Raw genomic sequence first — 15,151 nt, forward strand, 5'->3', positions numbered from 1 at the left:
ATAAATCTTCAAAAATGTCAACAATTCTGCGTTTTTCTGTCACTATGGGGTGCTGTGTGTACATTAATGAGGAAAAAAAATGAACTTTTAAAATGATTTTAGCAAATGGCTGCAATATAACAAAGAGTGAAAACTTTAAGGGGGTCTGAATACTTTCCGTACCCACTGTATATGTCTTTATCATCACTTTTGATCAATTTAAACCATCCTTGCTAAATAAAACTATTAATTTCTATAATTTATTTTCCAAAATAAATAAAATAAAACAATAATAATACTGACTCCACACTTTTGAATGGTATAGTGTATAATGTTACAAAACCTTTTTATTTCAGATAAATGCTGATCTTTGGATCTTTCTATTCATCAAAGAATCCTGAAAAAATTACTCAACTGTTTTAAATAATAATTAAAAAAGGTTTCTTGAGCAGCACATCAGCATATTAGAATGATTTCTGAAGGATCATGTGACTCTGAAGCCTGGAGTAATTATGCTGAAAATTCAGCTTTGATCACAGAAATAAATTACATTTTCCAATATATTCAAATAGAAAGCAGTTGTACATAGTAAAACTTTATTTTGAATTAAATAAATGCAGGCTTGGTGAGCAGGAGAAACTTATTAAAAAAACATTAAATGTTTTTTTAATAAGTTTCTCTTGCTCACCAAGCCTGCATTTATTTAATCCAAAATAAAGTTTTATATATATTACATATACATTTACATTTACATTTATATATATTACATTTATATATATATATATATTACATTTCTGTCCCCCTCACTTCTGAAATGATGGCTACGCCCCGACCATAAGATTAGGAGTTGTGTATACACCATACACTGCTAAATTAAACCCATACCAGTATCACCACCTGCTGGCGAAGGTTGTGTTAAGACATGACCTTTGACATCTAAAAGACAAATACAACTGAGAAAGAATATGCAACCTTGTCTGCAAATCTACTCAAAAGTACCATATCCCGCCAGACACTTTAAATATTTTGTTGAAACTTCATTTCAAATAAAATGTCTTTCCAAAAGCTCACAGACCTCATTAGTTGTGTTTGTCCACCACACATTTTCAACCAACACAAGCTTTTGTGTTAGTCTTTTCAGGCTTAAAAGTATGCATTTTGTAAGTGTGTAAAAATATGTATTTTGTAGCAAAGTGTTTGCAACAATAGCTTGCAGTTTAATCAGTAAGTTTTGAGTTACAAGAATTTTGCCCACTGTGCCACCCAACCCGTTTTAATGATTCTAGGTCTCCAGAGACATGTTTTATATTATAAAAAATAGCATGTAGTGGTGACTCTTAGTTCTTCTAAACCACAGCAACGAGTAGAGCTAATTCTCTGCACATTTGCACATTATTTGAAGATGAACTGATGGTAATTTCAGATCATATCACACAAGGTATTCCTGGTAATGCAACTACATGTATATTGTTAAACTTATTGAATAATTCAAACAGTAAATCATTTTCACAAGATGTATTATTTAAAGCATTGTGGCTACAGTTATCTAAAACTGATAACCATGAAAACTGTTTATCTGTAAGAAACAAAGATCAGTAACTTTTTTTTTTGTTTTCATCCTCAGGTCAATTCTTTTCTTAATGGAAAATGGAAAATGGAACATATTATTACTTGATGTTGTTTGAAAATATTGGGTACATAAGATATGCTTTATTTGCTTTGGGATGTATTATATATTGTGCTATTGTATTCTTTAATGCCCTCATTATTCTTGCAATATTTCTGGAAAGGACATTGCACCAGCCCATGTACATTCTGATTTCATTTTTATCCGTCAACTCTGTGTTTGGAACAGCTGCTTTTTTCCCAAGGTTACTAACAGACTTGCTGTCTGATACACACTTAGTCTCCCGTGAAGCATGTATCATACAGGCTTTTGTTATTTATTCATATGCATCAATTGAAAACACAATTTTAATGTTAATGGCATTTGACAGGTATGTAGCAATCAGTAAACCATTACAATACAACAACATAATGACCCCCAGGATTTTATCTGTTTTAATAGCTATAAGCTGGATTTATCCAATGCTTTGTGTTGGTATTGCTGGTATATTAAATGCCAGACTCACAATGTGTGGTAACAAACTGTGGAAGGTGTACTGTCACAACTGGGAAATTGTCAAGCTTTCTTGTGCAAACACTATTGTTAATAATGTTTTTGGCTTTTTCATAGTAACCACAACTATCCTCATGCCTTTAAGTTTTATATTATACTCTTATGTTAAAATTCTTATCATTTGCAGAAAAAGCTCACTGGATTTCAAGAGAAAAGCATATCGAACTTGTATTCCACACATTGTTATCCTCTTAAATTTCTCAGTTGCTCTTTTTTGCGAGGTCACTTTGAGTCGGGTTGAAACTTTGAAACTCCCAATAGGGCTGTCAATCATTCTTTCACTAGAGTTTCTTATTGTACCACCCATCCTGAACCCTCTTGTTTATGGTTTGAATTTTCCTGAAATTCGCAAAAAAATTCCAAGGATTATAAAAGCTTGCAAATAGCTGTAACACATGCTACACAGAATGTTAACAAAGTTCAATGATTGTATTGTATACATTATCTAATCATGATAAACAATACATTGTATGAACCTGTGAATTTGAGAATTTGCGTTTTACTGTACATCTTTGCCACAATTAACTATACATTTTATTTCTAATTTAGCCTGTTACTAGATTCATGACATGGGTCAGACCCTCTGTTACCTTTCAGATACTAAATATATCAGATACCGGACATTGCCTGTAAAATTAATACTGGAATAAATGCACTAAATTCAAAAGGGGACATCGGATGAAATTTTCATTTTTGTTAGCTTTTATTATCTATCTATCTATCTATCTATCTATCTATCTATCTATCTATCTATCTATCTATCTATCTATCTATCTATCTATCTATCTATCTATCTATCTATCTATCTATCTATTTACTTTTTCTGGCATATCTGCCAGCTCAGAAAAGCTGAAAAGAAAACACACATACAGCCCTATGAAGTCTGTTTTACTGTTTCCCAAATTCTGTCATGGAACAGTAAGTGAAATACACTGTGTAAATAGGGGTCTGAGTTCAAACGCAGATATTTATTAACTTAAAGGCAGACAAAGTAGAAACCAAAACAGAAACAAACACAGATATCAGAATCTGAAAACAGGCTCAAACCAGAAACAGTTGTGGAATTGTGGAACATCACCAGCTGCTAGGCTACTTTGCCCATCGCACATAATAGATCAAATAACAATGATTCTAAATTTTGTCCCCCCTAAATTTAGAATCATTTCACAGCAAATAATTTTAGGTGAAATGCGCAGTTTGTCCAGTAAACTATATATATATATATATATATAAAAGAAAAACATCACCAGCTGCTAAATTCAAATCTGCGTTCTCTGGCTGGCACAGAGCCACAGAAACACACATATTTAAAGCACTGCGCATTATAACCAATCACATATGATTCTGTTGAGTTTATGAATGCAAGGACCAAAAAGAACCGTTCAGATGGGTCATCGCTGAAACACACTGTTTCGTTACTGCGCACGCTGGCTGACAGACTGAATTATCTGACTAATTCTCTCATCGGAAATAGCAAAGTGAAGATGTACGAATCTAAGTAAGATATTAATTTCACAGTGTAAACAGCTTTAGAGATTATTATGGCAGTTTTTGAGAGTACTTGAACTCGCTGGACTGAAGTAAAAATGTTATTTGATAATGAAAACGTTCTTTGCTCTCTTTTTGTACAATGAAAGTGGTATAGGCTAATTAACTAGTAGCTTACGATGTTTTTATTAAATTCACCTTAAATACAAAATTAGTCGTATTAAGAGTATTTTATGGTTTGACACCCATAACTGGTACTTGTAAGTAAATAGACGGGCTTTTATGTATAGTTAATAGATTACAATATTAGGCTACTTTGCCCATCGCACATAATAGATCAACTAACAATCTATAAAGGTGCAAAATGCATTTACACATATTTGAGAATCAAGATATTTCATGATATATTTTGAGGATATATCGAATAAAAAAAATAAATAATAATAAAACCCCTGCTGAAAAAAAAACAAAACATTAGACACCATTACAAAATTAGTCATGATTTTACTGGTTATAATGGGACTTGTATTGGTTTTAGTGGAAACTGTAATGGACCCTGTTGGTCTGTAATTGGTTGCCTTTTTATTGGTAGCTTGTTAAAATAAATCCAATAAATCCTAATGGAATATGTCCCAAAACACACTACAGAAAACCATTTTTTAATGGTTAAAAGTTGATGGTTTGTAATGTTTGTAATGTAGTGGAAACCATTAAAATTTTCTGTGATGGTTTTATTTTATTTATTTATTTTCAGCAGGGACATAACCCTATATCAGTTATACAGTGGTATAGTGGTATACAGTAGTATAACCCTTCACTCGTGCCCCCTCAAAAATAATGAGTGCATGAATAATGAGTGCTGACACTACAATACACAATTATTTGTCAAACAAACAATTTCGCCTCGGAGGGAACATCAGCGGGCTCCGCCGCTTCGAGAAGGCCTGAAATAAGCCCCGCTGCCTCGAAGGAAACCTTAGCGGGATCCGCCGCTTCGAGAAGGATGGCAACGAGCACCAATGCCTTGGAGGGAGGTCCTCCATGCTGCATATCAGCCCGTGACGGCACAGGGACGTACATGAGCTTCTGGGAATGGCTGACATGACCTCTGAAGTGTCCTGGATCGCCACTCCGAGAGAAATGTGAGCAGGCTCCGCAGCTAACTCCACACTGAAGGATGAGTCTCTCAAGTACAGAGCCCGATTGTATATATTCCTCTAGTGACTCCTCAGGGTGCCATTAACCTTTTCACAAGTAAGTTCCAAATCTGCTGCCTGCCTCCCAAGAGTAGGTTTTTTTGACCGTTATTTCAAATCGCTATCAAATAATTCTAAAAAATTAAATATTCAACGGAATACGCAGTGAGCTTGTTACGTGGCGCTCAGCAGTGGCGTAATACTTCACAGCTGGAGCGCCTGCATGAGAGCGTGCAGGTGAGTAATTTAGGATGTTTGCTCTGTTTTCAGTTTAAAACCTCACAAAATTCATTGCAAACGTTTATAAACTGCAATAAACACATCAATCAACACTTTATACAGCCATTTAATTTAACTATTACTTTGTTCGCTTTAATGCACATTGTTCGCATGAGCACATGGCAGTTGTCGCACACGAGGACGACTAGTTGGTGAGTAATGTTTACGTTTATTTTAAGTTTAGAATGTTCCCAAACTATTTGGAGATATGCATGGACTATAAAACGCATAAACAAAATGTAATTGCAGTTCACCGACATCAGATATGTTGTTCTGAACGTAATATTGTAATGGTGTGCTTTTGTACTATTTTGACTAATCTGACCGACACATTGCTATGGACATCATCTAATGTTTAGTTTTTTTTTGTGTGCACAGTTTGAGGTTTGAGTTTTATTTTTGCATTTTCCCCGCTAAAGTTAGAATTGGGTTGTTGTTGAAAGTAGCATTCAACATAAGTTATACCTTTTACTTACTGACCATTAACTGCTCAAATGCGTCCACATGAAGGGAAAGAGTGTATATGGTAACAAATATGCACTGTGGGGTTGCTTTGTTTTGTTAGTAACAAGCTTAAAATATTATATTCATATGCATTACAAATACTGAAAAGAGAAACGCACAATGCATGCAATTGTGACCATGTTTATTAATATCAACCATTAACAGGAAGCAGAAAACTATTTGTATAAAAAAAATTATAGATACATTTTTTTACAAAGATTTGATGTATAACAATGTATAAGTGCAATTGAAATGATTGATAAATTACAAATTATTTACAGATTTACTAAAACAATAGCAATGCAAATATTTTTACAGGAATGACTGAGTAAAATAATTTTTACCTGTTTTTAATTATCTAAAAAATTGAGAATTATTATTATTTACATGTATTATTAGAGTTTATATTGATTTGTGTGTTGCTGTTATTTTTTCAGTAATTCTTTAGAGTGTGGTACTCCTCAAAACATGGCGTGGCACACAACGGAGTGTTGCATGGTACACACATGTACTTTGTGAGACACCTCTCCTTTCTCTTCCGAGAGCTGGAGAGGCAGACCTTGCAGTGCCGCCCGGTCCTGCTGCTCTGCGCGCTGGTCTGCGGGACTTCAGCAGGGAAATGCCTTGCTGTTAACCGGAGAGGAGTGTCCAAAGCAGGGTGGCCCCCTTTGAATGAGAATGAGAATGAGAATGAGCTTTATTGGCCAAGTATGTTTACACATACAAGGAATTTGTTGTAGTGACAGAAGCTCCACAGTGCAACAGAAAGACAGCAACAGGACAGGACACAGATAATAAAAACAGAATAACAACAAATAGCCAATAACCAATGCACAAAGCAGCAAAAAAAAAAAAAAAAACTATATATAATATAGACAACTATGTATGTACAGGTCAAGTATGTGCAAATTAGAAATTGGGAAATGAGAAAAATAAAAATGAAATAAGTGAGTGTGGTGAATGGATAATGTATTAGTTGTGTGTTCCACGTTTATTGTTGAGTGTTTATGAGATGTATTGATTGAGGGAAGAAACTGTTCCTGTGTCTGGTTCTGGTGCACAGAGCTCTGTAGCGTCGACCAGACGGTAACAGTTCAAATAGGCAGTGTGCTGGGTGTGAGGGGTCCAGAGTGATTTTACTGCTGGGCCTTTTTCACAATGGAGTCAATGTGAATATCCGACTTCAGGTCCTGAGAGATGGTGGTGCCCAGGAATCTGAATGACTCCACTGCAGTCACAATCCTGTTCATGATGGTGAGTGGGGGGAGAGCAGGGGGGTTTCTCCTGAAGTCCACAATCATCTCCACAGTTTTGAGCGTGTTAAGCTCCAGGTTGTTGAGACTGCACCAGACAGCCAGCTCCGTAACCTCCTGTCTGTAAGCAGACTCGTAACCGTCCTGGATGAGGCCGATCAGTGTGGTGTCGTCTGCAAACTTCAGGAGCTTGACAAAGGGGTCTTTAGAGGTGCAGTCGTTGGTGTAGAGGGAGAAGAGCAGTGGGGAGAGAACGCAGCCCTGAGGAGCTCCAGTGCTGATGGTGCGGGTGCTGGATGTGAATTTACCAAGCTTTACTAACAGCTGTCTGTCTGTCTGTTACTAACTGCTGATCAACTGCTGTTGATCCACTGGCAGACGGAGGTGGGGATGGAGAGCTGGGTTAGTTTATTCTGAAGGGTGTCCGTGATGATGGTGTTAAAAGCGGAGCTGAAGTCCACAAACAGGATCCTCACATAAGTCCCTGGTCTGTCCAGATCCTGCAGGATGAAGTGCAGTCCCATGTTGACTGCATCATCCACAGACCTGTTTGCTCTGTAGGCAGCTGCAGGGGTCCAGTAAGGGTCCAGTGATGTCCTTCAGATAAGCCAAAACCAGTCTTTCAAATGATTTCATGGCTACAGACGTTAGGGCCACAGGTCTGTAGTCATTAAGTCCAGTAATTTTGGGTTTCTTTGGTACGGGGATGATGGTGGAGCGTTTGAAGGATAAGGGGACTTCACACAGCTCCAGTGATCTATTGAAGATCTTTGTGAAGATGGGGGCCAGCTGATCAGCACAGATTTTTAGGCAGGCAGGTGACACACCGTCTGGACCTGGTGCTTTCCTTCTTTTGTTTTTCCTGAAGACCTGGCACACATCTTCTTCGCTGATTTGAATTGTAGATGTGGGGGAGAGAGGGGTTGCTGGAGGTGTTAATGGTTGTGTGAAGAGGTGTTCAGGACGGGTGTGGGGTGATCGTTCAAAACGACAAAAGAACTCGTTTAAGTCGTCTACCAGGTGTTGATTCTCCAGAGTGCTGGGGGATGGTGTCTTGTAGCTGGTGACGTCCTTCATTCCTATCCACACTGAAGCAGGATCACTGGAAGATAATTTTTTCCTGAGCTTGTCAGAATAATTCCTCTTTGCCGCTATGATCTCCTTTTCCAGTGTGTATTTGGCCTGTTTGTACAAGACTTTATCCCCCTTTCTGTGAGCATCTTCTTTGGCCTGACGGAGCTTTTTGAGTTTGGCAGTGAACCATGGTTTGTCATTGTTGTAGAATAGATGAGTCCTGGTAGGGATGCACATGTCCTCACAGAAACTGATATAAGATGTTACAGTCTCTGTGAGCTCGTTCAGATAATTTGCAGCAGTTTCTTGTGTTTACATTCGGTGGAATGTAAACACTCACGAGAATGAAGGAGCAGAACTCCCGCGGCGAATAGAACAGCTTGCAGTTAATGAAGAGCGTTTCTAGATCTGAACAGCACATCTTCTTTAACACAGTTACATCTGTACACCACATCTCATTGATGTAAAAGCACGTCCCGCTGCCGCGCGATTTCCCCGTTGATTCCGTGTCCCGATCTGCTCTGATCAGCTGATAATTAGGCAGATGTAGCACGCTGTCCGGTATGTCGCCATTCAGCCAGGTTTCTGTGAAACACAGAGCAGCAGAGTTAGAAAAATCCTTGTTTGTCCGGGAGAGCAGAAGGAGTTTGTCCGTTTTGTTGGGTAGAGAGCGGAGATTCGCCAGATGGATGCTAGGCAACGCTGCTCGAAATCCGCACTGACGAAGCTTCACGAGCGCACCGGCTCGCTTTCCCCACCTGCGCCTCCTGTAGCGTTTGACCAGAGCTACGGCTCCACCAACTACAATGTCCAGCAAAACGTCCGAAAAATCTAAATCCGGTAGAAGATTTTGTGGTGTGTTCTGCCGAATGTTCAGCAGATCATCCCTGGTAAAACTGATCGTATTTGAAAAAAAAAAAACAGGAAAAACAAACAAAAACAACACGAACACTGAAGAGCAATGCACAATAGCTGCCATCATCGGCGCCATGTTGTGTGGGTGGACACGACCGGGTTGTGCCATACTCCTCCAGTAGCCCTCTCATCAGGTTTGTCCTGAACTCCAGGGAAGTGGTGACCTGTCCTGTTGATAGTAAATTACATTTGTGGGGAGTTAGAAATAATGTAGATTGCAAGTAAAGGACAGTTTGTTTGTGAACACAACAGTTGTGCATTGTAAATAAAAGTTATGGTTATTTTAGATGGTTGTGTAAATTTCTAACCTGACAGTTGGCGGTGAACAATGTGGCTGTTCAGCACAGCAGTGTCAAGCAGATAAAAGATCATCTTATACCACTTTCTTGTTTTCCTGGCACACTCAAGAAAGCCTTTTACCATGTCAGCCCTGTCTACTGCCCCCATCTTTTTGTTGTATTCAAGGACACAGTGAGGCTTGACCTTCCTCTCACCGGTGACATGATCGACTTTCCCTGTGGCTGACATCATGGAGGAGTGTACCGTGGTAAGCATAAGAACATCTCTCTTATTATGCCATTTTACCACCAGCTGTGTTCTGTTCTGTCTGCATTCAACTTGCCCTTTCACCATTGTTCCAGTGAAAACCGGCATTCCTGTCCTGTTGGCTCGCACAGTGCCACAGGCCCCTGTGCCATGAGAGAGGAGGTGCTGGAACAGCGATGGACTGCTGTACCAGTTGTCCACATAGAGGACGCGGCCCTTTCCCAGATAAGGTGCAAGTATTACAACCGAACCAGATATGCCTAATCCCTCATAGTGGCAGATGTCAGTAGTGGATCCGGTATAAATTACCATGTCTTGCACATATCCGGTCAGTATATCACACAAGACGAAAAACTTCACTCCAAATCGGCTACTTTTTGTAGGGATGTACTGACGGAAGGCCAGCCTGCCTTTCCATTTCATCAGTCATTCGTCCACACAGAGATCTTTATATGGGACAAAAACACGACGAAAGGAGGAGGTGATGGCAGTAAATATGCGTCTTATATTGTGCAGTGGATCATGGTGACTAACTCTTGCACTGTTGGTGAAGTGCAGACAACGGAGGAGCAGGAGGAAGCGGTCCTGTGAAAACAGCGTTCCAAAGAAAGGTGTCTGCAGTAACGGGTCGGTGCTCCAGTAATGCCGGAGAGATGGTTTTCTGATGACTCCCATCAGAAGAACTGCCATCAGGAACAAGTACATTTCTTTGATGGTAGTTGGCACCCACCTTGCTATCTTTCCCAACACTCCTGTGCCATCTTCTCCTGGAGTTTTGAGGCATACCTATTTGTTTCCTCCACAATTTCTCTGACAAGCTCCTCTGTAAAAAAACAGCTTGAAGCACTGGACCTCAGTGGCAGATGCAGGAGGGGTTTGCATTCCAGACTTCGAGCTGTCAAAGGTGATACCTGGTCCAGGAGGGGTAAAGTTGCTGGTAGCTGTCCAGGGAGAGCTTACCTGCTCTGCTAAATTGGATGTGTCTCCCTTTGTACGAGTTGCGGCAGAGAGACCAGCATCACCATTTTCAAGGCCCTGGAGATTGGGTGGGAGCTCATCATCGGAATCGCTCTCGCTTGTCTCGCTGTCAGAATCTACTTCTTCATCAGAATTAAAAAAATATTTCTCTAATCTCCTCATCTGTCAGTTTTTTTTCTCAACATTTTTGCAGAAATTGAGGTTTTGATGTTCTGGTAAATTATTTTCCTCAGGTAATTGCACTCTCAGTGTGTTGACGCGAGTCTGACGGAACTGAGGTAAAAATGACGTCACAAAAATGGTGCTGAGGCATAATTTTATTTCAAATTCATATTTATTTTTTAAAACAGTGAATAGTTGTGGCACTGAGCGCATCAGTCTCATCAGCGCCAGCCAACGTGCGAAAGCAGATTTGAATTCAGCAGTTGATGACGTGACGCACTGAACATTCTAATCACACCGGTGTGATCGTACGCTCCAGGGACCAGCCTAGACAGATCACACTGGTGTGATCGTATGCTTTAAAGGGTTAAGGCATAAGGGACTTGAAGGGCTCGGCTAGGCCTCCCCAGAAAAAGACCATGAGGCAAGTCGCTTCCGTAGCCGACTGGCGAGCCACTCCCTCGAAGTCCCTGGCATAATCCACAATGTTCCGGTCTCCCTTTTGGACGTTGAGGAACTTCCCTGCTGGACCCATGTTTGGCTGGATTATTCTGTATGGAACAGTAAGTGAAACACACCGTGTAAACAGGGGTCTTAGAGCTTGCATCAGTCCACATATAAACAACTAATAATCCAGCACAAAGAGGCTTGGGGAAGGAGTATAAATAGCCATCAGTATGGGCAACAGCTGTGTATGTGTGAGTAGGTGCACAGGTGTCTGGAGTTAAGGTAAAGGAGTCCGGAAGGATGAGCGATGTCGACCTCTGGTGATGAGAGGGAGAAACACAGGGCCCGGACCCCTGACAAATTCAGTTTTATTTTTTTTATGGATTCCATTTTTTCTAATTCATTATTTTCATTATTTTAAATTAAAAGTAAATTAATCAAAATAACATGTCTAATTAATCAAAGTCATGGAACTTGCACAATTTAACCTTAATTTATAAAAAGTTTAAGTATGGTTTTATTTTTTACCAAATTCTGTGTTTAACATTAACTTTCTGGATTCCATTTTAATGGTCTCATTACATTTTAATAATCAAAAGCATCTCTAATGAATTGATTTTATTTAAAAAAATATATTTATTTATTTCATAAAAAATGTGTTGTGTATTTAGATTTTTTTCTGGTAAATAACTTCTCTTAAATATTTCTTAAATAAGGTTTTAATAAAATATTTATTAGTAGCACTAGTACTAACTTTACATTGTTAAATATTTCTGTCACAGTTTCTTCAAATTAAACCAAACTTTTATTTTGACAGGTTGCTGCAAAGTCTCTGGCTGTATCCGAAATCGCCCCCTATACCCTCAAATAGTGCACTATTTGAGGGGACGGCCATTTTAAGTGGTGTTCGAAACCTTAGTGGATGTTCTCGAGTGCACTCATTCAATCCCACAATGCACCGCAAAAACGAGTGTACAAGCGATGTACACTCAACGGCTAGAGAATCCCCAGAATGCACTGCGAGAGTCGCGCGCCGAGTGAATTCCCGCGTCTCACCAGAAGATGGCGCCCGCAGCTGAATCATCCATTCATTGATTTTAGAAGCGCTCGTCCACGGCGTAATACAGTGGAATACAACAAAGGTACAAAATTAATTGTAAATTGACTATTAGGGTTTATACATAATTTCCGTGACAGAGTTCAAGATAAATCCTTCAATCTTACTATTGGAGCTGCCCGTTTCAAATGATTATTTAACAGGAAGCAAACTATGCAAAAGCGGCAGTCCTTCCGGTGCACTTAGTGTCCGAATTCACTCACTCGTTTTCATTCACTCGTTCAAGTGAACTATATGAGTGGACTAATGTAGGGAATAGTGAATGAGGGTATAGGGGGCGATTTCGGATACAGCCTCTGTTTCTGTTTTGTATATTAAATGATGATAGTTTTTCTCAAAGTAAACTCTCAAAAGAATGCTCATAAATTGACTCTCAGAGCAGTCCTAGAGATTGTTAATGTGTTCATGTACTCATATGTTGAGGCGGCAGAGGATGAAAATGCCGCTAGCATCACGTTCGCTACAGTATGTGTATGGTAAACAAAACCGCATGTCTGCACCATCCATTCACACAGAAAAATACATAATTTTAAATAGTATTTTTACAGCAAAATATTCACAGCCACTAGTCCATATCACATTTTGATTTACAGTCAGGTCCATAAATATTGGGACATCAATACAATTCTAACATTTTTGGCTCTATACACCACCACAATGGATTTCAAATTAAACGAACAAGATGTGCTTTAACTGCAGACTGTCAGCTTTAATTTGAGGGTATTTACATCCAAATCAGGTGAACGGTGTAGGAATTACAACAGTTTGCGTATGTGCCTCCCACTTGTTAAGGGACCAAAAGCAGTGTTGTGGAAGTAATGCATTACAATATTGCGTAACTCCCTAAAAAAGTAACTAATTGTGTTACTTAGCTACTTTTTATGGAAAGTAATGCATTGCGTTACTTTTTAAATATGAGCAGGGCTTGATTGTTTTTAATACAATAAGTTCTAATCATAGCAAATGTAAAAGCCCTTTCACACCAAAAAGTTTAATGAATAAACCTCAGGCTGAAGGAAAAGTAAATTCACGTCTGTAAACTAGAACGCAGGAGAAGAAGGTTCAGCAATAAAAAAAACAATGAAGCACAATTGTTAATTTATCTAAAGTCATTTTTAGCTTATTAGTATGGTTGAACTGGATCATCAAAGGTCAGCAGCAAAGACATTGGTTAATAAAATGGAATTAGATATATTTGTGTTGTTTAACATATTTAAATATTGTAGGTTTGTGTCATATTCTGAGTTTGCATTTCACTGTTTTAATTCATTTTGATGAATACTAAATCAGTTTTTTGCAAGTGGGATGAATTAATACACATTCAAATTTAGTCTAGAACTACAGTAACAGCATGTTCACACAGCGCAGTGTCAGTCAATAAATGGGAATAAAGTAACTGGCGTTACTTTTTTGAAAATGTAACTCAGATATTTTCTTGTAAATTAAAAAGTAATGCGTTACTTTACTAGTTACTTGAAAAAAGTAATATTATTACGTAACTCGCGTTACTTGTAATGCGTTACCCCCAACACTGCTGATATGTGATGGGAAAAGTGAAAAGAATGGGAGTAGAACCAGTTTGGCAAAAGGGGGATTCGAACTTGGGTCGATCACATCAAAAGTCTTCTCCTTACACTGTTACGGTTGTTCAATAGGCATCTTTTCTCATGTTGTATGTTCTAACCAGACATTGGTTGATAGAGTTTAATTAAATAGTCTCTGCCAACAAGGCGGTCTATTTGCACTTTTTGTACATACATACTCCATATTTGGCAATATTTTTGTTGTTGACAGAGCAAATCCGACAAAACTGTTCAATGCAAGTCACTTAATATTAACTTCTTGTTTTTAAATTGCATAAAATCAGTATCACACTTTCAACCATGCTAATATTTGAGAAAATAGCATTCTTCTTCCTCGATTGATATTGCTTAACTTCTTCTTCCTCTTCTTTGAGCCCTAGCTGGCAATTGTTATGGATCGTTTCCTCAGACCGTACGCTGCTGTGGATTTCTAATGGTTGCCGCATTTCATTTACAAGATGCTTCCAACCCAGGGGGTTCATGGCCATGGACCTGTTTGATCCACATTTTCTTTGGTGCTGTTTGTTGGACTTTCCACTGGACAAGTTGATTTTGCCAGAGGCGTTTGTATGGCAACCTACTATCTGTCATTCTACATATGTGGCCAAACCATTGCATTTCTGAAGCTGTTCCTTGATCGTTGGCTGATGATCACATCGTCAGTGGATATCCTCATTTCAAAGGTGATCACAAAGGGAAACTTGTATAATCTGGCATAGGCACCACATTAGAAATACCTCAAGTTTGGACAGGTCTAATTTAAGTAAGGTCCAAGTTTCTGATCTATAGAGGAGAACTGGTAGGATTAGGGTTCGGAAGAGGCAGACCTTGGTTTTAGTGGAGATGTTGGAGTGCTTCCACAGGCACCACTGAAGGGAAGCAAAAGCTGCTGCTGCTTGACCATTTCGGGTGTGGACTTCTGTTGTGGTCGCTACTTTCCTCTGTTGTACCATTGTTCCCAGGTATTTGAATTGTTGAACTTGCTCGATTTGGTCACCATCGAGATGAATGATAGCCAGTGATTTATCTTTTGACAATACTTTTGTCTTATCCGCATTGATCTTAAGACCATATGACCATATTGAGGCGATATGCACGTGGCCTCAACATTGTCATTTACCAATATGACATTGTCATCAGCAAACAATAAATCCGTTAGGAAGTGGTCCTTGTCACACTGGACTCCACGCCTATTTTGGAATGCTTTTCTCATTATGGTATCCATCACAATTTTAAAGAGGAGAGGAGAAGCCACATCGGACATTGGTGTTTCTGGTGGGTCGATAGGTGGTGGCTTCTCTGAAGGTCCTTGGGGCGGGACATGATTCTATAGACCTTCAAAAAATTCTCTCCATCACTGTAGATGTTCGACTGCAGATTGTATAAAAGTCCCATCAGCATTTTGAATATTGTTATTTACTGATTTTCCACTCAGTCTTCGGAGAGTTCGA

At 39.0% G+C, this 15,151-nt stretch overlaps 1 protein-coding gene across 1 annotated transcript; it reads left to right on the plus strand.

The window, feature by feature from the left end:
- Nucleotides 1-1,626: 1,626 nt before the first annotated feature.
- LOC306851597 (olfactory receptor 51I2-like) lies at nucleotides 1,627-2,544 on the plus strand (the record flags this gene model as incomplete). The annotated part of the gene is made up of 1 exon (XM_079387980.1): nucleotides 1,627-2,544. The coding sequence occupies one exon, from the start codon at nucleotides 1,627-1,629 to the stop codon at nucleotides 2,542-2,544; it is 918 nt and encodes a 305-aa protein (XP_079244106.1).
- Nucleotides 2,545-15,151: the final 12,607 nt, after the last annotated feature.

The sequence above is a fragment of the Barbus barbus genome (genome assembly GCF_936440315.1).
Source record: "Barbus barbus genome assembly, chromosome: 31".
Taxonomy (NCBI): Eukaryota; Metazoa; Chordata; class Actinopteri; order Cypriniformes; family Cyprinidae; genus Barbus; species Barbus barbus.